Source organism: Salmo trutta, chromosome 17 (assembly GCF_901001165.1).
Source record: "Salmo trutta chromosome 17, fSalTru1.1, whole genome shotgun sequence".
In the NCBI taxonomy this organism is placed as follows: domain Eukaryota; kingdom Metazoa; phylum Chordata; class Actinopteri; order Salmoniformes; family Salmonidae; genus Salmo; species Salmo trutta.
The window spans coordinates 9,957,119-9,984,681 of NC_042973.1; the positions used below are offsets into that span (position 1 = coordinate 9,957,119).

At 42.5% G+C, this 27,563-nt stretch overlaps 1 protein-coding gene across 4 annotated transcripts in view; it reads left to right on the forward strand.

Moving 5' to 3' along the window:
* Nucleotides 1-4,880: 4,880 nt before the first annotated feature.
* LOC115151546 (coiled-coil domain-containing protein 50) overlaps nucleotides 4,881-27,563 on the forward strand; it is a 36,181-nt gene continuing 13,498 nt past the window's right edge. For 3 of the 4 annotated variants that reach the window (XM_029695576.1, XM_029695578.1, XM_029695579.1), the window contains exons 1-5: nucleotides 4,881-5,198; nucleotides 10,885-10,947; nucleotides 17,952-18,081; nucleotides 23,514-23,604; nucleotides 25,072-25,171. In XM_029695576.1, coding sequence (XP_029551436.1) covers nucleotides 5,150-5,198; nucleotides 10,885-10,947; nucleotides 17,952-18,081; nucleotides 23,514-23,604; nucleotides 25,072-25,171 — 433 coding nt within the window. In that variant the 5' untranslated portion in view covers nucleotides 4,881-5,149. The remainder of the gene's footprint in view (nucleotides 5,199-10,884; nucleotides 10,948-17,951; nucleotides 18,082-23,513; nucleotides 23,605-25,071; nucleotides 25,172-27,563) is intronic. The other variant, XM_029695577.1, reaches the window with a different exon arrangement.

A 27,563-nucleotide genomic window follows, 5' to 3' on the forward strand; every position in this document is an offset into this window, starting at 1 on the left:
GTGGTCGGATGCTGAGCAGTTGCCATATCAGGCGGTGATGCAACCAGTCAGGATGCTCTTGATGGTGCAGCTGTAGAACTTTTTGAGGATCTGAGGACCCATGACAAGTATCTTTTCAGTCTCCTGAGGGAGAATAGGTTTCGTCGTGCCCTCTTCACAACTGTCTCGGTGTGTTTGGACTATGATAGTTTGTTGGTGATGTGGACACCAAGGAACTTGAAGATCTCAACCTGCTCCACTACAGCTCCGTCGATGAGAATGGGGGCGTGATCAACCCTCCTTTTCCTGTAGTCCATGATCATCTCTTTTGCCTTGATCACGTTGAGGGAGAGATTGTTGCCCTGGCACCACACTGCCAGGTCTCTGACCTCTTCCCTATAAGCTGTCTCATTGTTGTCGTCGGCAAACTCAATGATGGTGTTGAAGTCGTGCTTGACCACAGAATAGTGGGTGAACAGGGAGTACAGGAGGGGACTAAGCATGCACCCCTGAGGGGTCCCCGTGTTGAGGATCACCGTGGCAGATGTGTTGTTGCCTACCCTTACCATCTGGGGGCGGCCCGTGAAGAAGTCCAGGATCCAGTTGAAGAGGGAGGTGTTTAGTCCCAGGGTTCTTAGCTTAGTGATGAGCTTTGAGGGTACTATGGTGTTGAACGCTGAACTGTAGTCAATGAACAGCATTCTCACGTAGGTGTTCCTTTGTCCAGATCGGAAAGGGTTGTGTGGAGTGCGTCATCTGTGGATCTGTTGGGGCTGTATGCGAATTGGAGTGGGTCTAGGGTTTCTGGAATGATGGTGTTGATGTGAACCATGACCAGCCTTTCAAAGCACTTCATGGCTTCAGATGTGAGTGCTATGGGTCAGTAGTCTTTTAGGCAGGTTATTTTGGTGTTCTTGGGCACAGGGACTATGTTGGTCTGCTTGAAACATTCAACAGCTTACGTTCTATAATGGTGTCAAAGCAGATATTTCTAGCTTGACAGATTAGCCTGACAAATTGTTCTTATATTCTGAGAGTCATATCTGATATACTTGGGAGTGTTATCTCTATTGTGAATGTCTATTTAGATTTATACAACGGGTGGGTCTAATCCTGGATGCTGATTGGTAAAAACCGCATTCCAGCCGGTGTCTATTTAGAATTACATGGCTTATCTTTTCCTTTTATGTGGATGATAAGTCATTTCAAAATTCCATTTGATTACTTTCTTTAGAGAACAGAGAGATCAAGACTACCAAGCAGTGTTTCCAATCCGTTAGTCTGGTTCATACCATGAACTCCAGTAGCTCTGCATCTCCATCTATTGATTTGTAAGGTAGCTGTGAGTGTGCAGGAGGATCAGTAACATGATTCATCTAAGGTGTCTGTGAGTGTGCAGGAGGATCAGTAACATGATTCATCTAAGGTGGCTGTGAGTGTGCAGGAGGAGCAGTAACATGATTCATCTAAGGTGGCTGTGAGTGTGCAGAAGTAGAAGTACCATGATTAATCTAAGATGGCTGTGAGTGTGCAGGAGGATCAGTACCATGATTAATCTAAGATGGCTGTGAGTGTGCAGGAGGATCAGTAACATGATTCATCTAAGGTGGCTGTGAGTGTGCAGGAGGATCAGTAACATGATTCATCTAAGGTGTCTGTGAGTGTGCAGGAGGATCAGTAACATGATTCATCTAAGGTGGCTGTGAGTGTGCAGGAGGAGCAGTAACATGATTCATCTAAGGTGGCTGTGAGTGTGCAGGAGGAGCAGTAACATGATTCATCTAAGGTGGCTGTGAGTGTGCAGGAGGATCAGTAACATGATTCATCTAAGGTGTCTGTGAGTGTGCAGGAGGATCAGTAACATGATTTATCTAAGGTGGCTGTGAGTGTGCAGAAGTAGAAGTACCATGATTCATCTAAGATGGCTGTGAGTATGCAGGAGGAGCAGTAACATGCTTTATCTAAGGTGGCTGTGTGTGTGCAGGAGGAGGAGGAGCAGTAACTAATTGGATAAGTCAATATGTAAAGAGGTCAGGGCCATTCAGTAGTGAAGGCCCACTGACATCTGCAAAAAAAATGTTTACATACACCTGTATGCAGAGGATACATACACCTGTATGCAGAGGATACTGTTATGTATGCAGAGGATACATACACCTGCATGCAGAGGATACTGTTATGTATGCAGAGGATACATACACCTGTATGCAGAGGATACTGTTATGTATGCAGAGGATACATACACCTGTATGCAGAGGATACATACACCTGTATGCAGAGGATACTGTTATGTATGCTATTGCTCCCACGGTTGACCAAGCTCTTTCGGGGTCTTTATTGCTTTGTAGAAAGCCTTTGTTGAACTGAAATGTGTACTTAATGCAGGTAAAAACCAAGTATATATGTCATTTTCCAAAACACTTTAAATGTACCTGATGATTTTGGCACATGTACATTGGATGGTGACCACATTGATCGTGTCCCTGCTTATAAATATCTGGGCATCTGGATTGACAGAAAGCTATCTTTCAAAAACCATATTTATGAGCTAGTTAAGAACTTAAGAATTTAAAATGTGCTTCCTTTATAGGAATAGGTCCTACCTTTCATTAAATAGCAGAAACAAGTTATTCAGTCAACATTCATTCCGGTTATAGATTATGGCTATATCGTCTATAAGAATGCAGCTATTACTGTATTGAATGCAGCTGTTACTGTATTGAATGCAGCTGTTACTGTATTGAATGCAGCTGTTACTGTATTGAATGCAGCTGTTACTGTATTGAATGCAGCTGTTACTGTATTGAATGCAGCTGTTACTGTGTTGAAGCCATTGGAAGCAGTTTATCATAGCGCACTACACTTTATTACGGGCAACAGGTTCAGTGCACATCACTACATTCTGTATCAGAAAGTAGGCTGGCCCTCTTTAAAGTCTCATAGATTGATGCATTGTGGTCTTATTGTTTAGAAAGCCTTGCGCAAACGTACTTTACTTCATAGTTAACCTGCAGATGTACGAGTTACCAGACCCGGTCTCAGGGATGGCTAACTCTGGAGATCTGTTCCATCTCCAATGATGTAGGTAAATCTGCTTTTCGGTTTTTTTTGCACCTTACTTGTGGAATATAATTTGACAATGTCAAATGTGATATAGCTAAGCACCTGAGTGAGTTCGGTGTGCAATTACGCAGGTACTTTCCCGAAACGGATGACACAAACAACTGGATTCATTATCCCTTTCATGTTCTGCCTCCAGTCCACTTACCGATATCTGAACAAGAGAGCCTCTTCGAAATTGCAAAAAGCGGTTCTGTGAAAACTGAATTTAATCAGAATTCACTGCCAGATTTGTAGATTGGGCTGCGCTCAGAGTATCCTGCCTTGGCAAATCGCTCTGTTAAGACACTGATGCCCTTTGCAACCACGTACCTACGTGAGAGTGGATTCTCGGCCCTCACTAGCATGAAAACTAACTACAGGCACAGACTGTGTGTGGAAAAAGACTGAGACTCTCTCCAAAACAACCCAACATTGCAGTGTTATGTGCACCCTTTCAAGCACACCCTTCTCATTAACTTGTGGTAAGTTATTTACAATTTTTGATGAACAAATTGTTTCATTCAACCTTTATTTAACTAGTCACTTAGAAACAAATTCTTATTTACAATGACAGCCTAGGAACAGTGGGTTAACTGCCTTGTTCAGAACAACAGATTTTTTTACCTTGTCAGCTCAGGGATTCAATCTAGCAACCTTTCAGTTACTGACCCAACGCTCTAACCACTAGGCTACCTTCCACCCCTATGAATTACGGTTTTATATGTAAGATGGCTATATAAAGAGCAAAATGATTGATTATCATTATATTATTATTTGTGCCCTGGTCCTATAAGAGCTCTTTGTCACTTCCCATGAGCCGGGTTGTGACAAAAACTCACACTCATTCTTATGTTTAATAACTATATCGTATAGTGTGTGTGTGGCAGGCTTACAGTGATGGCAAAAAACAACATTTGAGAGTGTGCTGATCCTGGTGCTAGAGAGGGTACGCAGCTGGAGGTTGAATGTTTGAAGGGGTACGGGACTATAAAAAGGTTTGGGAACCACTGCTTTAGGGCAATTCAGACAGCTGATTGAGGACTTTTTACTTTAAATGTGTTTGTTTTCTATGATTGTGTTTTGCATCTCTGTTTTGCTTTATGTCGTGCATTGATATGAATATTCTATGTATTTAAATAGCTCTTCTGTAAAAGAGACCTTGGTCTCAGCATGACTCATGACTCATGGTTTATTAAATAAAATAAAAACATGGAACACTCAAAGACCATTAGCTTTATGCTATGGTGGTGCATTATGGTTATCTGGAAAATAGCACAATTGATTGAACTTCAAATAAACTAAAACAATTGGCATCATCTGTCACAATCATTCTCACACAGTGTAACTTATGAGAATGCTTTGATAATTGTTATTCTTGTGTAATTTGGTCCTGCATTTAACAGGAGAAGCATCTGTGACATCCATGCAGAAAGGAATTTTGTGACTATCAGAAATGTGCTATCAGAAACCGTGCGCGTGTCTCCCCAGTGAAGATTTAAATCAAAAAATTATTTTTGAAAACCGATTGAAATACAATTTGCTGGACTGGAGATGGTTCTCAAAATTGTCAATAACTATCTCATTCATTACTAATGATGTATTGTTTGCTAAAAACCCAAGTGATTACAACTATGTCGTGTGCAAATAAGGATTTTTTTTAATGTTGATATTACACCTTCATTTTCTCTTTTGTTTTTACATAGATAAATAGCCTAATCTCCTCTACTCTCTTTCATTCCTCGCATATTCAAAAGTGAATGATATGACCCGCCCTGCATCCCGTAGCTGGCCTTGAAGCCAGCCAGCTAATGAAATCCACAGCTGCAGAGGAGGAGGAAGAAGAGGGAGGGTCTGTGAGAGAGATACCCACAAGAATCGGACTGACGAAGGGAGGTTTAGAGGTGGTTAGCTAGCTACCGAAACTAATCAAAGGGACGCCCGTACTAGTATTGGAATCATCAATTGGGTTTATGACAAAAAAATAATAAATCAGATTCCGGTACTGTACCCTTCGGGAAATCGTGGAAGCGTAATTCAACGCGAACGGCTTTGACACCTCGCTGACAACATGGCTGAATTTAGCATCGATCAGAACAACCTGCCTGGAGTAAAAGAAGGTAACGTTTGCTAGCTAGCTATTTAGCAGCACGATAGATAAACCGTAGCTAGAGCTAGCCTCGATTGTTTACACCTGTCTGACAGGTGACAAATACCTGCGTCATATATGCTTAATCTATGTTTGTTTTGTTAAATAGCTAACGTTAGTTTGCCAGTTTTTAGCTAACGTTACACTAGGTCACTGTTAGGTATCTGGCTTTCATGTTTTTGCTAGTTAGCTAACGTTAACTGGGGACAAATAAATTCACACGTGATTCTGGAATTTGGAATGATTGTGTGAGTTTTTAACTGTCTGGCAGCTAACGTGTAAGTTAGCTGTCTCTGGTCTGCAGAGATGGCAATGGATGTTCAACTTTTACTGCAAACTGTCTGCTTTTCTCCTGGCTAGTTAGTTATTGTATTCAATGGCATTCAGGTGGTTTGCATGTAAAGTGGTTGAGCCAGATGCTGTGGGCAACATCAGAGCATGGTTTTGTAACGTTTCTCACCACCTGTTCTGAGCACACACTGCGTGTTCCCCTGACAGATGAATGCACAGATTGGTGTACCGTGCTATGTTGTCCCACCTAGCTATGTGTTGAAAAAAATATGCCATGTTAGTGTGCAAAACATTCCCAAACGAATTTCCTTTACTCACAAATTTTCCTCAAAATGGCCTAGTTTTGGGCCGCAACAAAATGTTATTCAGAATTTGAAGAGTGGTGGGAATTGGTGAGTCCTAACTCTTCTCCAAAACAATAGCTCATAACAGCTGTTGAGATATGAGTGGACACGACAGACAGGCCATATCACACTTAAAACAATCCCCTTGTTTGGATATCTCCTACAAATATCCTGTTCTTGTGTATGCTTTCAATCTGCTCGGATTGGGGATGTGGAGCAGACTCTCTTCCTGAGATTGGGAAACAGCTGCTCTGGTCCAACTCCATGGAATTTTTGACATGCTGGCCTGGAAGAGAGCATGATGGGAGAACGTGCCATTCCACTGCTCCGCAGCTGTCTCTGGAGAACCATCCAAGTGATACATATGGTTGTTTGAGATGGTTCCACCCCCACCCCCTATTTATTAATGTATTTCTGCTTACAAATGACAAAAGGATTTATGTTCACAGGGAAAATAAGAATGTATTGCCAGCCTCAGTTAACTTTTGGATGAAACAGTGTGGGTTATTTCTTCCAGGCCTGATCTAGGCCTGTTCCTAGACGTGCAACCTCAGTACGTTTCATGGTGGACAGACTTTTGCTTTGCTCTTTGTCTGTGATCATGCATGGTACAGTGGAGGGCCATGCATTGAAACATTGAGGCACATTTTAATGGAGAAATAACAATGTTCAGTAGGTTAGGTCAGTGCTATATTGAATCTCCTGGGGTTTCTTTTTCAATTAACAGATTAAGCGTAAGGTTGAAACGTGGCAGTGTTAATCAACGTTTATGTGAGCCTGTCTGGGGTGGGGAGTTTTATGGAATGGGACCTAATTCATCCTCTCTCACTATGACACATCCATCTATCTACCCCCTCCCCGTTCTGCCCATTCGCTATCTATTAACCCCAGTGGAGCTGCAGCTCATCCCTCCCCTGCCCAGCAGTGACATGTGTCAGGGGAGTTTGATTCGCTGTGGGGCTGTCCATTAATCATAGGGCCTCTGGGTTGTCTTCACATGCCACTACAGCAGCTGACACACACAGTGATTTGAGAAATACTGCTGCACAGTTTGTGGACTGCTGCTTTTATCATTAATTATGGATGATATGGATGAGATCATCTCTGAGAACAGATTGTGGCTTGCCTTGCTGTGTGAGGTTGAACTGTGTGTGTGTGTGGGTGTGTGTGTGTGTGTGTGTGTGAGAGAACTAGTCAAATTTAAGGCCTAAATGGTCAGTAGAATAATCAAGTTGACATAGGCCCATCTTTAGGCTATGTCCCTGAGATTGGTCTGGCTATTTGAATATTATTCGAAAGAAACATCTGATATGGTAGTCAAATTTAGTCTAGACATTAGCCACACACTGCCAGTAACAGATAGGTACATGGTTAATTACATATTTATAATCACAGCTTTTTTGTATCCTCCTCAAAGATGTTCACCACAGTTTTGTGCCAGTAATAGGAAAGTCACTTAATAATAGCATTTCCAGAATGATTCCATTCCAGTTAAACAGAAGAGGTTTAAGTACAGTTTACCCAGCCTTTGAAACAGAAGCCATTTTGAATGTTCATCAGCAAATATTGCCGGTGTTGCTCACCTTGAGAATGTTCTAGATGAAAACAGCCCTACGGCAGCAGGGCTCTATCCAAGTTTATATGCTTTATTGGACTGATGGATTTAAATGCAAAAAGACATTAGCATGTCTTTTCGAATAATCATTTTCTTGTTGAGTGTCAACTGATTGAGATGGGTTGTGGTGCGTACAGGTTTATGTGATTGAGATGGGTTGTGGTGCGTACAGGTTTATGTGATCGAGATGGGTTGTGGTGCGTACAGGTTTATGTGATCCAGATGGGTTGTGGTGCGTACAGGTTTATGTGATTGAGATGGGTTGTGGTGCGTACAGGTTTATGTGATCCAGATGGGTTGTGGTGCGTACAGGTTTATGTGATTGAGATTGGTTGTGGTGCGTACAGGTTTATGTGATCCAGATGGGTTGTGGTGCGTACAGGTTTATGTGATCCAGATGGGTTGTGGTGCGTACAGGTTTATGTGATCCAGATGGGTTGTGGTGCGTACAGGTTTATGTGATTGAGATGGGTTGTGGTGCGTACAGGTTTATGTGATCCAGATGGGTTGTGGTGCGTACAGGTTTATGTGATCCAGATGGGTTGTGGTGCGTACAGGTTTATGTGATCCAGATGGGTTGTGGTGCGTACAGGTTTATGTGATCCAGATGGGTTGTGGTGCGTACAGGTTTATGTGATCCAGATGGGTTGTGGTGCGTACAGGTTTATGTGATCCAGATGGGTTGTGGTGCGTACAGGTTTATGTGATCCAGATGGGTTGTGGTGCGTACAGGTTTATGTGATTGAGATGGGTTGTGGTGCGTACAGGTTTATGTGATTGAGATGGGTTGTGGTGCGTACAGGTTTATGTGATCCAGATGGGTTGTGGTGCGTACAGGTTTATGTGATCCAGATGGGTTGTGGTGCGAACAGGTTTATGTGATTGAGATGGGTTGTGGTGCGTACAGGTTTATGTGATTGAGATGGGTTGTGGTGCGTACAGGTTTATGTGATTGAGATGGGTTGTGGTGCGAACAGGTTTATGTGATTGAGATGGGTTGTGGTGCGTACAGGTTTATGTGATTGAGATGGGTTGTGGTGCGTACAGGTTTATGTGATTGAGATGGGTTGTGGTGCGTACAGGTTTATGTGATTGAGATGGGTTGTGGTGCGTACAGGTTTATGTGATTGAGATTGGTTGTGGTGCGTACAGGTTTATTTGATTGAGATGGGTTGTGGTGCGTACAGGTTTATGTGATTGAGATGGGTTGTGGTGCGTACAGGTTTATGTGATTGAGATGGGTTGTGGTGCGTACAGGTTTATGTGATTGAGATGGGTTGTGGTGCGTACAGGTTTATGTGATTGAGATGGGTTGTGGTGCGTACAGGTTTATGTGATTGAGATGGGTTGTGGTGCGTACAGGTTTATGTGATTGAGATGGGTTGTGGTGCGTACAGGTTTATGTGATTGAGATGGGTTGTGGTGCGTACAGGTTTATGTGATTGAGATGGGTTGTGGTGCGTACAGGTTTATGTGATTGAGATGGGTTGTGGTGCGTACAGGTTTATGTGAAACGCACTAGAAATACGTTTTTGTGTCTCTTACTTTCGGTTTTGTACACCAGCTTCTAAACAGCTGAAAATACAATATTTTTGTTTATTGATGGTTCAATGATTCTCTAGACTTGCTTGTTTAGTCACATAAACTGAAATTAGGCAAACTATTTGAATTTTAACAACCAGGAAACGACGGAGTGATTTTTACATATTTCATCTTTAAGAGTCCATGTTATCGAAGAAACAGACTGAACCGCACAAATGCCCAGCCCTCCTGTCTTCAGTCAGCTTTAATTTATTTTTACGGTTATGGAGGTTATTATATTTTCACGAGTGTCTTCATTCATAACCGTTAATTATACGGTAATTGTCCCAACCCTAGATTAGGGTTTTCCTATGTAATCTGGTTCATCCCCTTAAATTATGAAGATTATGCTAATAGTGCTGGTTATCATATGAATATCGTGTCAGCGCTGCTGTTAACGCTAGCTTGCATTATGACTGGCGGTTCAATTCTCCTTCAAGTGATGCCCAAGGGGAAACCTACAATGCTCATTGTCAGAGACGTCCATCATCTCAGACAGACTTTCAGATTCCTTCCATGAGTTCCATTCTTCTGTCTGTAATTTCTGCTCCTGTGATTGTTCTTGTTCTCTTGATCTGATTTGTCTTAAGCTATGGCACTTTGCCACTTCATCTTCACAACTGCTTTGCCTCCGTCTGGCAGTCTGAATGCTTTTTGACAGTGTTGTGCTGCTGTTTGGAAGCTGCTGCCTCCATCCTCTTTCCCCATAAACTAATTAAAAGGTTTGCATGTCCTCAGCAAAAGTTCATGTGATTTCAGAAGTGGCCCAACATATCCCAGAGACAGCAAATAAAGAGCTTTACAATTCTGACTGAGTGACATCTAAGAAGGCTCATTATAGCAAACACTTTGCCATGCTGTCGTGCCTTGGAAGCCAGGACTTAAGTTCTTATAAGACTTAACTTATTACTGGCAGTTTGTTTTTCTACATAAAGAAAATGCTTAGGCTTGGTTTAGGTAGGCCTATACACCGTCTAGAAAGCGATGTGGCCTAGCCTAATTCGAAATGAGCATATCTGTTGATTTGTTGAAAAAAAACTTGCTTCTGCCAACAGAACAATATCATCAATCTTTATTTAGCCCAGATGATTTCACCATGAAAGAACAGGGTCGCTTGCTCAACCCCACTTTCAGTTAAGGCTTTTCTCTTACTTTTACAGAGCGATTAAATATAGGCTCTTCTTTTAGGGCCCCTACTTCAGACATGGGCAAGTTCAGCTTCTCCTTTTGTCTTCTAGATCTCTGAACAGGCATCAAACAGAGACGGCTTGTTAGTGCAGCAATCGTCCTTTTGACCACAAAGCAGGTCATGGGCTTCCCCTCTGTGGGCCTGATGTTCTGTCTGATTGTTACAACGGCCTTGCCATTTCTCCAATTGATGCTGTAGTTCAGCCCCAATAGCTGCCACAGGTGCAAAGTGTAAGATTAGCCGTCAAGGTTAAATTGGTGGAGCTTTTGTTATTAGGGTCACAAAACCCTTGTTTAGTCTTTGGTGCTCTGTTCTAGTTAATTTCCTGCCCTTGATCAGGTCGTATCTTTTGTTATCAGTGCTGTAGTAGAACATCATGTGTAGGTGGTGTACACAATGTCTCGTAACATGAAACAATGGTTATCAAGCTGAGTTCATACAGTACCAACAGCTTCTCAAAAGGCCTTTTGGTCTGTGTTTCCATAAGAACTTCAGCCATATCGCCCCAACACAGACAACTTTAACACAGACATAATATCGCAACAACACAGACATAACTTCCCAAGTGTGGAGTAGTATTGCCTATTTTCATTACAAACTTTCATTTTGAAGTAATTTCCTGTCTCTTTGTCTACAGTTGTTCGGGATTTTGCTGTTCTGGAGGACCACTGCCTGGCCCATAACCTCCAGGAGCAGGAAAGTAAGTTTACCACCACACAGGATGACCTGGAATCAGCGTTACTCTCCCATCCCTAATGGTTTCAGGTGGTCTCGGCTGTTCCCAAAGCAGCGCCCTCTGGATGCAGACTGTCCGCTTTGTGCACAGTAAACCTCCTCCATCGAAGTCTCCTTTACGTCTCATTATCTATAATAGTACTAACTATTTTAGGCAAGCACATTGAGCTTTCTTTGCAGCATATGGCTATTTCATGTCAAGTATTCCAAGTACCACCCTTCCTTTTTTTTGCTTTCTTTATGGGAATAGAAACTATCAAAATGTTCCATGCATTTGGAGTTAGAAAAGTCTGTAATGAAAACACAAATGGTCCCGTGTTCCCCCTGAAAATCTCATGTCTGACCCTAAACCTCAGCGTCAGTGGTAGCAGGCAGTAAGCAGCTGTAAAACACAGCTGCTAGTCTGCAGCCACAACAATGGCACACTGGTTCTTTGGTGGCTGTTAGCGGGCTGGGCGTTTGCTCACTGTCTGGATCACATTATTAATGCCCGTCTGCAGTAGTACAACAAACCAGTCCAGTCTGGGTGGACGTTAGACCAGCACAATCAGCTTAGCAGGGATTGGGGATGTCATCAGGGAAACGTTAGAGATTCTATCATTTTCCTTGAGAAACCTGTGTGTATGTCTGGTGTTTGTATCCCTGCGTGAATTATTGATTGTGTTTTTGAGTTAGGGATATATAGCCTAAAAATCATATCAGTTCTGGGGAAAATTACAATATATATTGTGCATCGCCTGTATCAGCCAAAATATAGTGGTGAATGTTTTCTCTAAATAAGCATTGTTGTAAAATGCACTGCATTTTAAACAGTCAGCAATAATCTAATGAATTCAGGGCTTGTGACAAACAGAAGGGTGTGTTTTGGGCTTCACGTTATACCTAGGCTAAATTTAAGCCTTCCACAACCATAAGACCCACTGATAATTTAATTGTTTGGTCAAAATAGTTTAACCTGCTTTATTTTTTTACAATAATCCATGATCTAGTTTTCAACTCTGTCTATGAAAATGCCCTTTTTACAAATGTAACTAGAACCATGCATAATTAAGCAATAAGGCACGAGAGGGTGTGGTATATGGCCAGTATATGACGGCTAAGGGCTGTTCTTATCCACTACGCAATGTGGAGTACCTGAATACAGCCTTTAGCCGTGGTATATTTGCCATATACAACAAACCCTCGAGGTGCCTTATTGCTATTATAATCTGGTTACCAATGTAATTCGAGCAGTAAAAGCAGTCAGCCAATCAGCATTCAGGGCCAATCAGCATTCAGGGCTCGAACCACCCAGTTTATAATCACTAATAATGACTAACTTCTTGTAGCAGGCATTATGCTATAGAACATTAACACAGGTCTCATCAACAGTCTCTCAAGCCCACGTGCTAGTGAGTAGCCAGCTAATCTTTATATTTCATGTTTAGCTAACTTGGATCTATTTGCTAGCCAACAAAGTTGAACAGTTTAATTGTTATGAACACACCCTTCTGTTTGTCTCCAACAGTTTGAAAAGCATGTTAGCCTGTCCACTGTTCTGATGTTGAAATCAAGTGGCCTACCTCATTTCTCAGAATGAGAACAAGTTGCCAATTCCATATGTATGTGTGTATATATGTATATGTGTGTATGTTTTATACTTATTGCACATTTCTAAAACACAGACTAGACAGCTAGTATAAGTGTCTTTGGTTAAAATGGTGCTAGTGGTACCCTAATGTGACTCACTTAGCGTTAATGGGCCAGAATCAATGTAAATTGATACTCGTTTTAGAGGTGTCTGCTCTGTGTGACATTTGAGTAGTTGAACCATAAGGGTATCGTTAGAAAAGATATCTCTTATTACAGTAAAATAATGTCTCAGTGTGTTTTGGTGTCCATATGAACGATTCTGTTAGACCAAACCTCAAATGCAAGTTGAAACCGCTTGTCAGGTAGTAAGATGTGATCGCTCAACCTTGTTGGCGTGAGAGGCAGGGGGAAGGGCTTGGTTGTGTGGAAACCATAGAGGAAGAGGTAAAGTGAGAGTGAAGTTAAAATCTTTCCAAAATAAGGCCAACGTGTTTCTATGGACTTAAGTTTGTCGTCTGCCTTCCTGCCTTTGGGACAACGACTCCCATTTGTTAGGGCGGTGATGTGCACCGCGTCATTATATACAGATCTCTGGTGTAAATGGGAAGGTGCAGACAGAGGAGCGAAGGAGACGACCAAACATACAACATGAGAAAAAGCGCCACTAAACTCTCAAAAAAATGGAAAATAACAAAATGTTGATTCTTGCGATACAGGCATTCGGAATATCTCACAAAAACATTTAGAATTAATCAAATTCATTTTAGTTCAGCTTAGTTTGAGTATTTTTAGATGAATGTCATCTTTGCCATATCAGTTTCTTTGTGTGTTGTTGTGAAGCCCCTCTTCACTGTTTCACTCCAAGTCTAGCCTTCTATAACGGACATGTCAATCTCACTGTACTCGGCACTGTAATTGGCTCCCTCCCAGTATTCCTTAGCTGTTGAGGTCAAAAGGTCACAACTCAGAATAGATGAAAGCCCAGGCCTCTGAGGACAGACATAACAAGGTCTTCCTCTTACTTGCACAAATAAACATGATCACCCAGATGGGGAGATGTTAAGGTCTAACAAGTCAGCTATACTACGCGTTGCCATCGGCATTGTGTCAGTTGCCGTTCTACCTGCTACACTAGAAACCAACCGAAATCAGTATTTTTATTTTCAAATCAATTTGAATTTTTTAGAAACTTTTACCATCTAACTACATAACATAATGGTAAACATTTATTTGAATGGAAAATCTCTTTTGATAAACTGGTTAAGTCAAGATGTAGCCTAGACCTATTCACCATATAGGTGAATGCATATTCAATAGGAGTGTATACATACATTGAGTATTTATACAAAACAAAAATATAAACGTAACATGCAACTATTTCATTTTACTGAGTTATAGTGTATATAAGGAAATCAGTGAATTTTATATAAGTTTATTAGGGCCTACTCTGTGGATTTCACATGACTGGGCAGGGGCATAGTCATGGGTGGGCTTTGAAAGGGCATAGCCCCACCCACTTGGGAGCCAGGCCCAGCCAATCTGAATGAGTTTTTCTCCACAAAAGGGCTTTATTACAGACGGAAGTACTCCTCCTCAGTTTCATCAGCTGTCCGGGTGGCTGGTCTCAGACGATCCCGCAGGTGAAGAAGCCGGATGTGGAGGTCCTGAACTGGCTTAGTTACACGTGGTGTGAGGCTGGATGTATGTACTGCCAAATTCTCTAAAATGACGTTGGAAGCCGCTTATGGTAGAGAAATTAACATTAAATTCTCTGGCAACAGCTCTGGTGGAGATTCCTGCAGTCAGCATGTCAATTGCACGCTCCCTCAACTTGAGACATCTGTGGCATTGTGTTGTGTGACAAAACTGCACATTTTAGTGGATTTTTATTGCCCACAACACAAGGTGCACCTGTGTAATGATCATGCTGTTTAGTCAGCTTCTTGATATGCCACACCTGTCAGATGGATGGATTATCTTGGCAAAGGAGAAATGCTCACTAACAGGATGTAAACAAATTTGCACGGAATTTGAGAGAAATAAACTTTTAGTGCGTATGCAACATTTATGGAATCTTTTATTTCAGCTCATGAAACATGAGACCAACACATGTTGCGTTTTTATATTTTAGTTCAGTACAGCTTGTTTTGGCTTTTTTATTTTTTTTTTATTTAATGGGGCTACAGATTGTTTTTCCATTCCCCTTCCATTTATGACTTATTATAGTGATCAACAACATTAATAACCCACAAATGCTGATGCTCCAGATACTCAACTAGTCTAAAGAAGGCCAGTTTTATTGCTTCCTTAATCAGCACAACAGTTTTCAGCTCTACAAACATAATTGCGAAAGGGTTTTGTAATGATCAATTAGCCTTTTAAAATGATCAACTTGGATTATCTAACACAACGTGCCATTGGAACACAGGAGTGATCGTTGCTGATAATGGGCCTCTGTACGCCTATGTAGATATTCCATTTAAAATCTGCCGTTTCCAGATACAATAGTCATTTACAACATTAACAATGTCTACACTGTATTTCTGATTAATTTGATGTTATTTTAATGGACAAAAAATGTGCTTTTCTTTAAAAAAAAAACAAGGACATTTCTAAGTGACCCCAAACTTTTGAACGTGTATGTGTGTATATATATATATATATATATATATATGTGTGTGTAGTTGAAATTCACTGCCCGACTAAGAGACCTTACAATTATCTGTATGTGTGGGCTACAGAGATAAGGTTGTCATAGAAAAATCATATTGAATATTTGCTGGAGTCCTCGTGAAACTGCCCTCTGCCACTGGTTGATTCTTGACTAGGTGAGGGGAGAGACTTGACTGGAGCAGGGCCACAGCGTAATGAATCCATTGGAAACTGCCACCACATTAGGCCTATAAACTAGGGCTGATGTTGTCTCTCATCCACATTAGGCCTATAAACTAGGGCTGATGTCTCTCTACCACATTAGGGCTATAAACTAGGGCTGATGATGTCTCTCCACAACATTAGGCCTATAAACTAGGGCTGATGATGTCTCTCCACCACATTAGGCCTATAAACTAGGGCTGATGATGTCTCTCCACCACATTAGGCCTATAAACTAGGGCTGATGATGTCTCTCCACCACATTAGGCCTATAAACTAGGGCTGATGATGTCTCTCCACCACATTAGGCCTATAAACTAGGGCTGATGTTGTCTCTCCACCACATTAGGCCTATAAACTAGGGCTGATGTTGTCTCTCCACCACATTAGGCCTATAAACTAGGGCTGATGTCTCTCCACCACATTAGGCCTATAAACTAGGGCTGATGATGTCTCTCCACCACATTAGGCCTATAAACTAGGGCTGATGATGTCTCTCCACCACATTAGTCCTATAAACTAGGGCTGATGATGTCTCTCCACCACATTAGTCCTATAAACTAGGGCTGATGTCTCTCCACCACATTAGGCCTATAAACTAGGGCTGATGTTGTCTCTCCACCACATTAGTCCTATAAACTAGGGCTGATGTCTCTCCACCACATTAGGCCTATAAACTAGGGCTGATGATGTCTCTCCACCACATTAGGCCTATAAACTAGGGCTGATGATGTCTCTCCACCACATTAGGCCTATAAACTAGGGCTGATGTTGTCTCTCCACCACATTAGGCCTATAAACTAGGGCTAATGATGTCTCTCCACCACATTAGGCCTATAAACTAGGGCTGATGATGTCTCTCCACCACATTAGGCCTATAAACTAGGGCTGATGATGTCTCTCCACCACATTAGGCCTATAAACTAGGGCTGATGATGTCTCTCCACCACATTAGGCCTATAAACTAGGGCTGATGTTGTCTCTCCACCACATTAGGCCTATAAACTAGGGCTAATGATGTCTCTCCACCACATTAGGCCTATAAACTAGGGCTGATGATGTCTCTCCACCACATTAGGCCTATAAACTAGGGCTGATGATGTCTCTCCACCACATTAGGCCTATAAACTAGGGCTGATGATGTCTCTCCACCACATTAGGCCTATAAACTAGGGCTGATGATGTCTCTCCACCACATTAGGCCTATAAACTAGGGCTGATGATGTCTCTCCACCACATTAGGCCTATAAACTAGGGCTGATGATGTCTCTCCACCACATTAGGCCTATAAACTAGGGCTGATGTTGTCTCTCCACCACATTAGGCCTATAAACTAGGGCTGATGTTGTCTCTCCACCACATTAGGCCTATAAACTAGGGCTGATGTTGTCTCTCCACCACATTAGGCCTATAAACTAGGGCTGATGATGTGTCTCCACCACATTAGGCCTATAAACTAGGGTCTTGTTAAGCCTCAATGATTTCACTTATTGTCCAGCATCACTGTCTCATGCAATCTGTTGCACTCACATTGTCCAATGCCGTCTGGCCCTTTTGGATGCCAGCCGCAGAGAACTGGAAGAATTAGTCCGTTCAGAAACTTCTGAGGCTTCGCCAAGGTTGAGTAAACACGAAACCTTTATCTTGAGTTCTTAGAAATCCGGCCAACAGTAATTTGTTTTCCCCCGGAGGAAAAAAAATGGCATTGAACGTAACAATATATTTAGTTTTTTGACGTCGTATGTTTGCCCTCAATTTTGTGTGGCACCGAAAACCCACTACACAATCGATCAGCGTCGACCTATAATCGATATGTCAGCCTATTGGTTTCCTTCATATAGCTGTGATTCACTGCCCCCCCAAACCCCCCTCCTCCTCCGTTGTCGTCTCGCAATCTCCGAGTAGGAACTTTATGGAGCCTGTAGTAAATTGTGGCGTAATTTGGTACTTTTCACTTGGAACCTACCAGTGGATAAATAACCAGTCCAGAGGAGCTGAATGAGTAGCAAAGCAAGGGGTTGAGTGATGCTCCTCCACCTATTCTGAGCCGGGAGTGCGTCAGCAACGAGGATTTAGAGCCTTCCCTGTCCAGCTCTTTGGTCTCTCATCCAATGGGGCCAGCCTTGGAATGGCAGCTCGTCATTAACTTTCACCTGGGCTAGTTTGTCATGTCCTGACTCATTGAGCTTGGCTCTAACTTCAGGGCCGAAGCGTCCGTGTTTATTTCCCTCGTCTCCTCCACAGTGTACACTAAACATGCTACTCGTCTTGTCAAAATGGATATCCAAATTTATGTTTGAAATAAACACCCTCTCGGCTCAAGTACTTGCATCCAAGACCTGCGTTTTAAAAGGCACCGGAACAAATTAAACTGGAGGGTTGTGAATGATGTCGTCCATTTTTTTTTTGTTCCTCAGCATTGTGGGTTGGCCGGATGACCTGTGAGAGAGTGAAGAAGAGATTTATGCCTTGGGTGTGTACTGATTCTGAGTGCTGTGTTTGTTGCTGTGTTTGTCCCCGCAGTCGAGAGCCACTTGGCGTCCAACGTCCACAAGAGCCGTCTGGTGCAGCAGGACGTTGCGTTGGCCAAGCAGCTGCAGGAAGAGGAGGACCGGAGGGCCCAGGCCAAGGCCCACAGACAGCACAGAGACATGTGAGATAATATTAACCACATCATTCCATCACACACTATGACCATTGCACAGCAGAAGCAATTGGGTTGGATGTGGGAGAAAACACAGACGCTGTAATGGGAATTTTCAGGGGAGCCAAAAAGTAGAGCGGTCGTTGATAATATCAATCAAAGATGAATCCAGTTTTAATACAATACTTTTAAGGAGACACCTTCAGAACAGAAGCATAGAAAATGTCTCTGGCCTCTTGGAGATGGCCCCTTTTTATAGTCCAATCAGACAGTACCAAATGTTCTCTAAACATCAGCCTGTACGAAGTACAAACAATAGACTGTGACTTTGCCAGCTGCTACAGAATCACGTTGTTCATAATGTCATCAATACTATAATATTAAGTGTGTCCTTGTGCCTTCAGTAACTCTGACATCAATCACTATCAAATGATATGAGAACAACCCATAACATTCAGTATCAAGTGTCGTGACCATCAACCAACACACATCACTGTCAGAAACAGAACACTGGAAATCATGTGTTGCAGAAAGGGAAAACCTATATATATGCTAAGCATTGTGTTAATTACTCTTAACTTAATATTAACTTTATTCATCTTAAATATTCCCAGTACACACACACATACACACACATTCAGTGTGCTCTAGAGACAGCGAAGGGTACGTCATGGAGACTCACAATCTAACTCACACCTTAACCTTAAAGATAGAGACCGCGTAACTAGTGTGTTAGATTGTGAGTCTCCCTGACCTACCCTCTAGAGCCTAGGGTAGTACACTAAGTCATACTGTATTTTACATTAGCGCTGGGCTGTATACCGTATTTTACTATATACCAGTATTGATGCATGGCCCTGTTTGGGTTTTTACTTTACCTTCGATAATGGTATTTGTTAAAGCGTAACATACATTTTTATAATTGAATCTGCTACTTGAGTCCTCTCACTCACACACATATTCCACACAGACATAGCCCTGCCACTCGAGGGCATTTGTTGTAAGAAACACAAACTAATTGTGTTATTATACATCTGCAAACAGCTAGTCTGTCTTTTCTTAGCACTAAATCGTGTTAGCCACTAATGCTAGTTAGCTGGCTAGCTAATAAATGTACAGTCAGAACAAATGTAGCTAGCTATACAGCCTGATACCAATGATGGTGTAGGCCTAAATCAGCATGTTGTTTGTGCATCAGGAAACACTGATCAACACTGGTTCATACCCAGGCACAAAAGAGTGCATTCGGAAAGTATTCAGACCCCTTGACTTTTTCCAAATTTCGTTACGTTACAGCCTTGTTTTAAAATGTATTAAATAATTTTTTTCCCTCACCAATCTACACACAATACCACATAATGACAAAGCAAAAACAGGTTTTTAGTCATTTTTGCAAATGTATTAAAAATACAACTGAAATATCACATTTGCATAAGTATTCAGACCCTTTACTCAGTACTTTGTTGAAGAACATTTGGCAGCGATTACAGCCTCAAGTCTTCTAGGGTATGACGCTTTACTTTTCTGCAGATCCTTTTAAACTCTGTCAGGTTGGATGGGGAGCGTCGCTGCACCACTATTTTCAGGTCTCTCCAGAGATGTTCGATCGGGTTCAAGTCCGGGCTCTGGCTGGGCCACTCAAGGACATTCAGAGACTTGTCCCGAAGCCACTCCTGCGTTGTCTTGGCTGTGTGCTTGGGTTCGTTGTCCTGTTGGAAGGTGAACCTTCACCCCAGTCTGAGGTCCTGAGTGCTCTGGAGCAGGTTTTCATCAAGGATCTCTCTGTACTTTGCTACGTTCATCTTTCCCTCGATCCTAACAAGTCTCCTAGTCCCTGCTGCTGAAAAACAACCCCACAACATGATGCTGCCACTACCATGCTTCACTGTAGAGATGGTATTGGCCAGGTGATGAGCGGAGCCTGGTTTCCTCCAGACTTGACACTTGGCGTTCAGGCCAAAGAGTTCAATGTTGGTTTCATCAGATCAGAGCATCTTGTTTCTCATGGTCTGAGTCCTTTAGGTGCCTTTTGGCAAACTCCAAGCGGGCTGTCATGTGCTTTTTACTGAGGAGTGGCTTCCGTCTGGCCACTCTGCCATAAAGGCCTGATGGTTGTCCTTCTGAAATGTTCTCCCATCTCCACAGAGGGACTCTAGAGCTCTTTCAGAGTGACCGACGGGTTCTTGGTCACCTCCCTGACCGAGGTCCTTCTCCCCTGATTGCTCAGTTTGGCCGTGGGGCCAGCTCTAGGAAGAGTCCTTATATAGACTGGTGTGTGCCTTTCCAAATCATGTCCAATCATTTGAATTTACCACAGGTGGACTCCAAGTTCTAAAAACGTCTTGACGATGATCAGTGGAAACAGGATGCAACTGAGCTCAATTTCTAATCTCATAGCAAAGGGTCTTAGTACTTATGTAAATAAGGTTTTTCTTTTTTCTTTTTCATACGTGTGCAAACATTTCAAAAAAACTGTTTTCACTTTGTCTTTATGGGGTATTGTGTGCAAATTGATGAGGAAACAATGTAATTTGATCCATTTTAGAATAGGGTTGTAACATAACAAAATGTGGAAACAGTGAAGGGGTCTGAATACTTTTGTTCAAAAGAAAAATGCTGTTGCAACCTCTTTGCAATAAGGAATTGAGACCAAAAGCTCAAGAGAAGTTTCAGGTGTTTTAATACCAAGGATACAGTCAGCTGAGTGCATCCCTTATAGGCGTCACCCCCCCAGCTATACATTTTATACTCTTCCCTTATAGGCATCACCCCCCCAGCTATACATTTTATACTCTTCCCTTATAGGCGTCACCCCCCCAGCTATACATTTTATACTCTTCCCTTATAGGCGTCACCCCCCCCCCCCCCCCCCCCCCGCTATACATTTTATGCTCTTCCCTTATAGGCATCACCCCCCCCCCCCCCAGCTATACATTTTATGCTCTTCCCTTATAGGCATCAACCCCCCCCCCCCCCAGCTATACATTTTATACTCTTCCCTTATAGGCATCAACCCCCCCAGCTATACATTTTATACTCTTCCCTTATAGGCATCACCTCCCCCAGCTATACATTTTATACTCTTCCCTTATAGGCATCACCTCCCCCAGCTATACATTTTATACTCTTCCCTTATAGGCATCACCTCCCCCAGCTATACATTTTATACTCTTCACTTATAGGCATCACCCCCCCAGTTATATATTTTATACTCTTCCCTTATAGGCATCACCTCCCCCAGCTATATATTTTATACTCTTCCCTTATAGGCATCACCTCCCCCAGCTATACATTTTATACTCTTCCCTTATAGGCATCACCTCCCCCAACTATACATTTTATACTCTTCCCTTATAGGCATCACCCCCCCAGTTATACAGTTTCCCTCCTTTCCCCTGTGGAATGTCCATGGTCCCTGCTTTGTTTAGCCAGAATCACAATCCATCTTCTGTTCTGGGCCTGACCCTGCTCTCTGATCCGAGGCAATTTCCTCTTCTCTGATTAGGTCAACCTGTGTAAATGAGGATTCACACAGTTTCATGTCCTAATCTCCATTAATACTCACAGTAATCATTCACTAAACAGGATACAAACTAAGTACAGTTTAACTTGAAACATGTTACATTTTAACAGAATCCATCATCACTCCAAATGGACTAACTCTTCCCTGGCATTTCCATTTGTTGTCATGTCAAACACTGTATTCATAGTGTCCACTAATATACTCTTAACTATAGAATGATCATTTTATTTCCATGATTCCAACAGTTCACCCAAGTGTTTTGATCCAAATCTCAATTGCCACATTTGGTAAAAAATAAGACCTAGGTTGTTTGCCACGTAGGGCTGCACGATATTGGCAATGTGGAAATGACCTCAAATGAGTGCAGGAAATGCAGAAATTGATAAAAATGCTGACGTTTTTTTTGGGGGGGGGGTTGAAGTTGAATTGAACAGTATAAAACAATCAGAATGGAGAAAGACCCGTTGAAATCAATTAGAATGTATGTGTTGCCACCCTGAGGTCATGCACTACTTATGAAGCAAATTTACAAATAAAATTGCCGCGCTCTATTATGCATACCCCCCCAACACCACAGCCACATTTCTACACCCCACACTATTCTGGAAACAGAGATTTGGCTGTCAGGTGTGGAGGAAATGGCTCCAGTCTTTCGTTCCCCAGTGTGTTTTTAGTCCGATATGCTGACACACTCAAGTCAGCCGCCCTCACGCTCGCTAGCAGCAGAGCAGCATCCCCGAGAGAGAGCCAGATGCTCCGCCGCCCATACAGCCTGGGCTAATGCCGATTTGGCATGCTAGAAGCTTCTGCTGCCATCCCCTCTACCCTCTGCCCAATACCCATCTCTACCTCGCTCTCTACCGATATTCCCTGGCACCCTCAGACGCCCATCACTTTTAGAATTAACTAGGGCCTGTATTCATAAACCATGATTTAAAAGACACCATCCTCGATCCCTCATTGAAATCTGGACCTCGGAGCTGCACTGTTTTTCCCCCATTCTTTCCCTCTAATCAGGGACTGATTTTAGTGGTGTAATTCATTATCAAGTGGAACAGCAGTACTCCAGACCTCGTAGGGTAAGACTGAAATAGCCCTATCCTAGATCAACATTCCTCCTCTGAGATAAACAACCTATTAGAACTGTATTACACTGGCTAAATCTGGATTCACGAAATCACAAAAAAAAAAAAATTCTCCTTTGCAAAATGTTTTGCTACGGTGTACTCTAATGAATACCCTACAACATACATTTTCTAGCTGCATTCTCTAACGGGGACATTCAGACATCTTCTAGCATCGCCTTCACAGTGGTGTCTCTTGTCTCATCACATTCTTCAAGGACTCGTGGCTGCAGATGGAATTATTATCTGTTCTGAAATGTGTCAAGGTTTTTGAAGACATGAACACCTACCTGGGCCAGAGACAGAGATGCTATGTCTAAGCCCTTGATTAGTATTAGAACCCTTGTGTTCAGTAGCCTTGTTACTGCCATCAGCGCTATGAAACAGGGTTGTTTGGCTGGAAATGCAGAGACAATTGTATCAGAGCATACTGTGTGTATATACTACCCATGCATACGTGATGTGTTTGTGTAGATGTTAGAGGGCGGCAGGTAGCCTAGCGGTTAGAACTTTGGGCCAGGAACTGAAAGGTAGCTGTTCGAATCCCAAGCCGACAAGGAGAAGAGAAAAATGTATTATTATTATTATTATTATTATATTGGAAGGAGAAGCAGAAACACAGTCTTGTCTCATACATTGGATTGAACATTGTTCTCATAAGCCACATTCTGAGAGAAGTGATTTGAGTTAACCAGAACCTTGGGCAGGGTACAAGTTTTGGGGCAGTTGTGTATCTACCTCTGATGGTGTTTTCTCATCTTGTTTGTCTCCTCCATACACACACGCACACCTAGTGAGCGCAGTGACAATGAGATCGCCCAGGAGATTCAGGAGGAACTGGTCCGACAGGCCAAGCAGCAGCGGATGCAGGAGGAGAAGGATGCGGTAAGTGACACTACACCGCTCCCCCTTCTCCCACCTCAACCAATCAACATGGGCATACCTCCTCCTCCCTCCAATCACAAACTGTAGTATCGATGGGTCACCATGGGCGGATCACCCGATTGGCTTATTGAAAACCACTACTGGTGTTACAGCCTGTACTTGTTTATTCTACTTTAGTGTTAGAAAGAATGTCTAGCCCAATGGTGACCTAATGTCTGGTGACATCAAAAACTGCACTGATCAAAAATATAAACACAACATGTAAGGTGTTGGTCCCATGTTTCATGAGCTGAAATAAAAGATCTCAAATGTCCATATGCACAAAAAGTTTATTTCTCTCAAATGTTGTGCACAAATTTCTTCACATTCCTGTTGGTGAGCATTTATCTTTTGCCAAGATAATCCATCCACCTGACAGGTGTGACATATCAAGAAGCTGATTAAACAGCATGATCATTACACAGGTGCACCTTGTGCTGGGGGCAATAAAAGTTCACTCTAAAATGTGCAGTTTTGTCACACAACACAATGCCACATGTTTTGAGGGAGCGTGCAATTGACATGTTGACTGCAGGAATGTCCTCCAGAGCTGTTGCCAGAGAATTGAGGCGGTGCTGGGTGCCGAGGAGTATTTCTGTCTGTAATAAAGCCCAATAGACTCCCAGGCCCACCCATGGCTGTGTCCTTGCCCAGTCATGTGAAATCCATAGATTAGGGCCTAATTCATATATTTAAATTTACTGATTGCCTTATTTGAACTGTAACTAGGTAAAATCTTTGAAATTGTTAGATGTTGCGTTTTATTTTTGTTCAGTATATTTCAAATAGTTAAACTCTTTGGGGCGACCTGACCAAATTTGCATAGAAATGTGAGTTATACATCTGTCATTCTCATTGAAAGCAAGTCTAAGAAGTGGTAGATCTGGTCTAAGTGAACTATTTACATGCTTCCTGTTAAAAACTAAACTTACTTCTTTTGTTTTTTTGTACACCAGCTGAAATTATAATATTTTTGGTTATTGAAAAGATTGTACCATCTAATCATTCTCTACACAATACATTGCTTGTTTTGTCACATAAACAGAACTGTTTATTATAATTTTAACAACCAGGAAATGGTGAAGCGATTTCTGGATATTGCACCTTTTTAATCTATGCTTGATAGAGTCTACCTGGTTCAATGGAGCCAATAGAATAATCCCAACACTTTAAACTCTCCATATTTGGCGCTAGCCCAGGCAGGCTAAAGCAAATGCTCAATGTATTTATAAGATTTAAAATGTGTATTTTAATCCAGGTTTTAGTGGCAGGGCTATTCTGCTGATTCCTCATACTTATTAAAACCTAGTCCATTAAGTTCCAAATCCTCAGGGAAAAACATCTCAATCTAGGGTAAAAATAACAAGTGAGGTGTCAGCAGTTTGGAGGGGTTTGTTTATTTGTATGTGTCTCCATGCGTGTTTCTAGGCCATTGCTCGTAAACTGCAGGAGAAGGAGAGGAAGGAGGAGAGGAAGCGACAGAAGCAGCTGGAGGCCAACTTTGAGGAGGAGTACTACGAGGATAATGGTACTGGCGCGCCCCCTGTCCGTGGATATAGGATTATTTTTCTGTTGGAGTTGGGATTATATTATTCTGTTGTTGGGGCGATATAGGATTATATTCCTATTGGTTTGAGGGATATAGGATTAGATTCCTGTTGGAGTGAGATTAGGATTAGATTCCTGTTGGAGTGAGAGATTTAGGATTAGATTATTCTGTTGTCGGAGGGAAGGCTGCGGGATTATATATTATTGTGTTGTCGGAGGGAAGGCTGTGGGATTATATATTATTGTGTTGTCGGAGGGAAGGCTGCGGGATTATATATTATTGTGTTGTCGGAGGGAAGGCTGCGGGATTATATATTATTGTGTTGTCGGAGGGAAGGCTGTGGGATTATATATTATTCTGTTGTCGGAGGGAAGGCTGCGGGATTATATATTATTGTGTTGTCGGAGGGAAGGCTGCGGGATTATATATTATTGTGTTGTCGGAGGGAAGGCTGCGGGATTATATATTATTGTGTTGTCGGAGGGAAGGCTGCGGGATTATATATTATTGTGTTGTCGGAGGGAAGGCTGTGGGATTATATATTATTCTGTTGTCGGAGGGAAGGCTGCGGGATTATATATTATTGTGTTGTCGGAGGGAAGGCTGTAGGATTATATATTATTGTGTTGTCGGTGGGAAGGCTGCGGGATTATATATTATTGTGTTGTCGGAGGGAAGGCTGTAGGATTATATATTATTGTGTTGTCGGGGGGAAGGCTGCGGGATTATATATTATTGTGTTGTCGGAGGGAAGCCTATGTGCCACTCTGGGTAGGGTGGGTGGGTTATCAGATATAGGGGTGTGTGTGTGGGGATGGAGTAGTGTGTTATAATAGAGTTGATTTAGGATGAGGATTTAGGAGGGCTGCTTTAAGCAAATAGCTGACCTTGAGGTAGAGCGTGTGTGCGTAGGTACTGAGGAGTCATTTGTCATCTTGCTCCCTCCTCTCTGCCCACATACACACTGCAGTTCTGCTCGTTAGTGAGCTGAAGCGGTGCTTTGCAGGGCTGCAAGAGCAGCTTTGACTCAACTGCAGCAATAAGGCTCCATTTTAAACTGATAAATGAATAGAAGTTTGCCTGATGTCAGAGCTTCAAGAAGCCTTTTGGCAGTTAATGTTTCTTCCATTGTGGGTTCCAGTCGCCCCATCCCCCTGCCTTTAAACAGTAAGACATTTTATTTTCATGTCTCATTGGAAAGTGATGGTGGATAAATAAGTAAATGCAGAAGCAGCTCTGCTGTCTACTAGTACATTCTAGTACCTTGATTCAACCCCAAATTTACAGCAAAATTATGTGAATACTTTACTAGATTCTTAAAATGAGTTGTGGTATTGAGTAGAAATACTTCACTTTACAATAGAAATGAGTGAAAATGTCTGAATTCAGTGTGTTGTTTTGGAAACGGACTAGGCCTATATGATCAGGACTGTTTTCTAAGTCAATGACCTTTTTTAACATGACAAATACTCAAGTGTCCCTTTTTTATTGAGTCAGATGAACTCATGGATACCATTTTTATGTCTCTGTCCAATAGGAAGGAAGTTAGATGTAGTTTTGCTAGCCAATACTAACTAGTGTTACCCATAGCGCAAGTCTATCTGCTAGCATGCTGGCTGTGGTTACAGTATGTAGGTTAGTATGAGCAGGGCTGAAGGGACAGTCACTGCTGTCAGGAATGTTCTGGTTTCCCCTCTGTCTCTGAGCGTTGGAATGAGCAGGACTGAAGGGACAGTCACTGCTGTCAGGAATGTTCTGGTTTCCCCGCTGTCTCTGAGCGTTAGTATGAGCAGGGCTGAAGGGACAGTCACTGCTGTCAGGAATGTTCTGCCGTCATGTCTTTCCACACGAATCTCTTCTTTCCTAGGGAAAATCCTCTTCCTGTAGATGCATACCCAACCCAGGGCCATAGCCACAATGTCTCTCAGAGTAGGAGGGCTGATCTTGGATCAGTTTTGCCTTTTTAGAGCAAAATGAATAAGATTATATGGACACTGGGGACCTGATCCTAGATCAGGACTCCTACTCTGAGAGGCTTTATGAATATGGCTAAAGCCGTATGTAGTACTACCTCACCCTTGTCTCTCATGTATTACTGTCTTCCTGGGTTGGCTTTAGAACCCAAGGCTCCCTCTGTATTACACAAACAAACATTCTCCCATGCTGCCGCGGGTGTGCTAGAGCTGGGACAACAAGTCAAACAATTCTTCCATGCTGCCGCGGGTGTGCTAGAGCTGGGACGACAAGTCAAACAATTCTCCCATGCTGCCGCGGGTGTGCTAGAGCTGGGACGACAAGTCAAACATTCTCCCATGCTGCCGCGGGTGTGCTAGAGCTGGGACGACAAGTCAAACATTCTCCCATGCTGCCG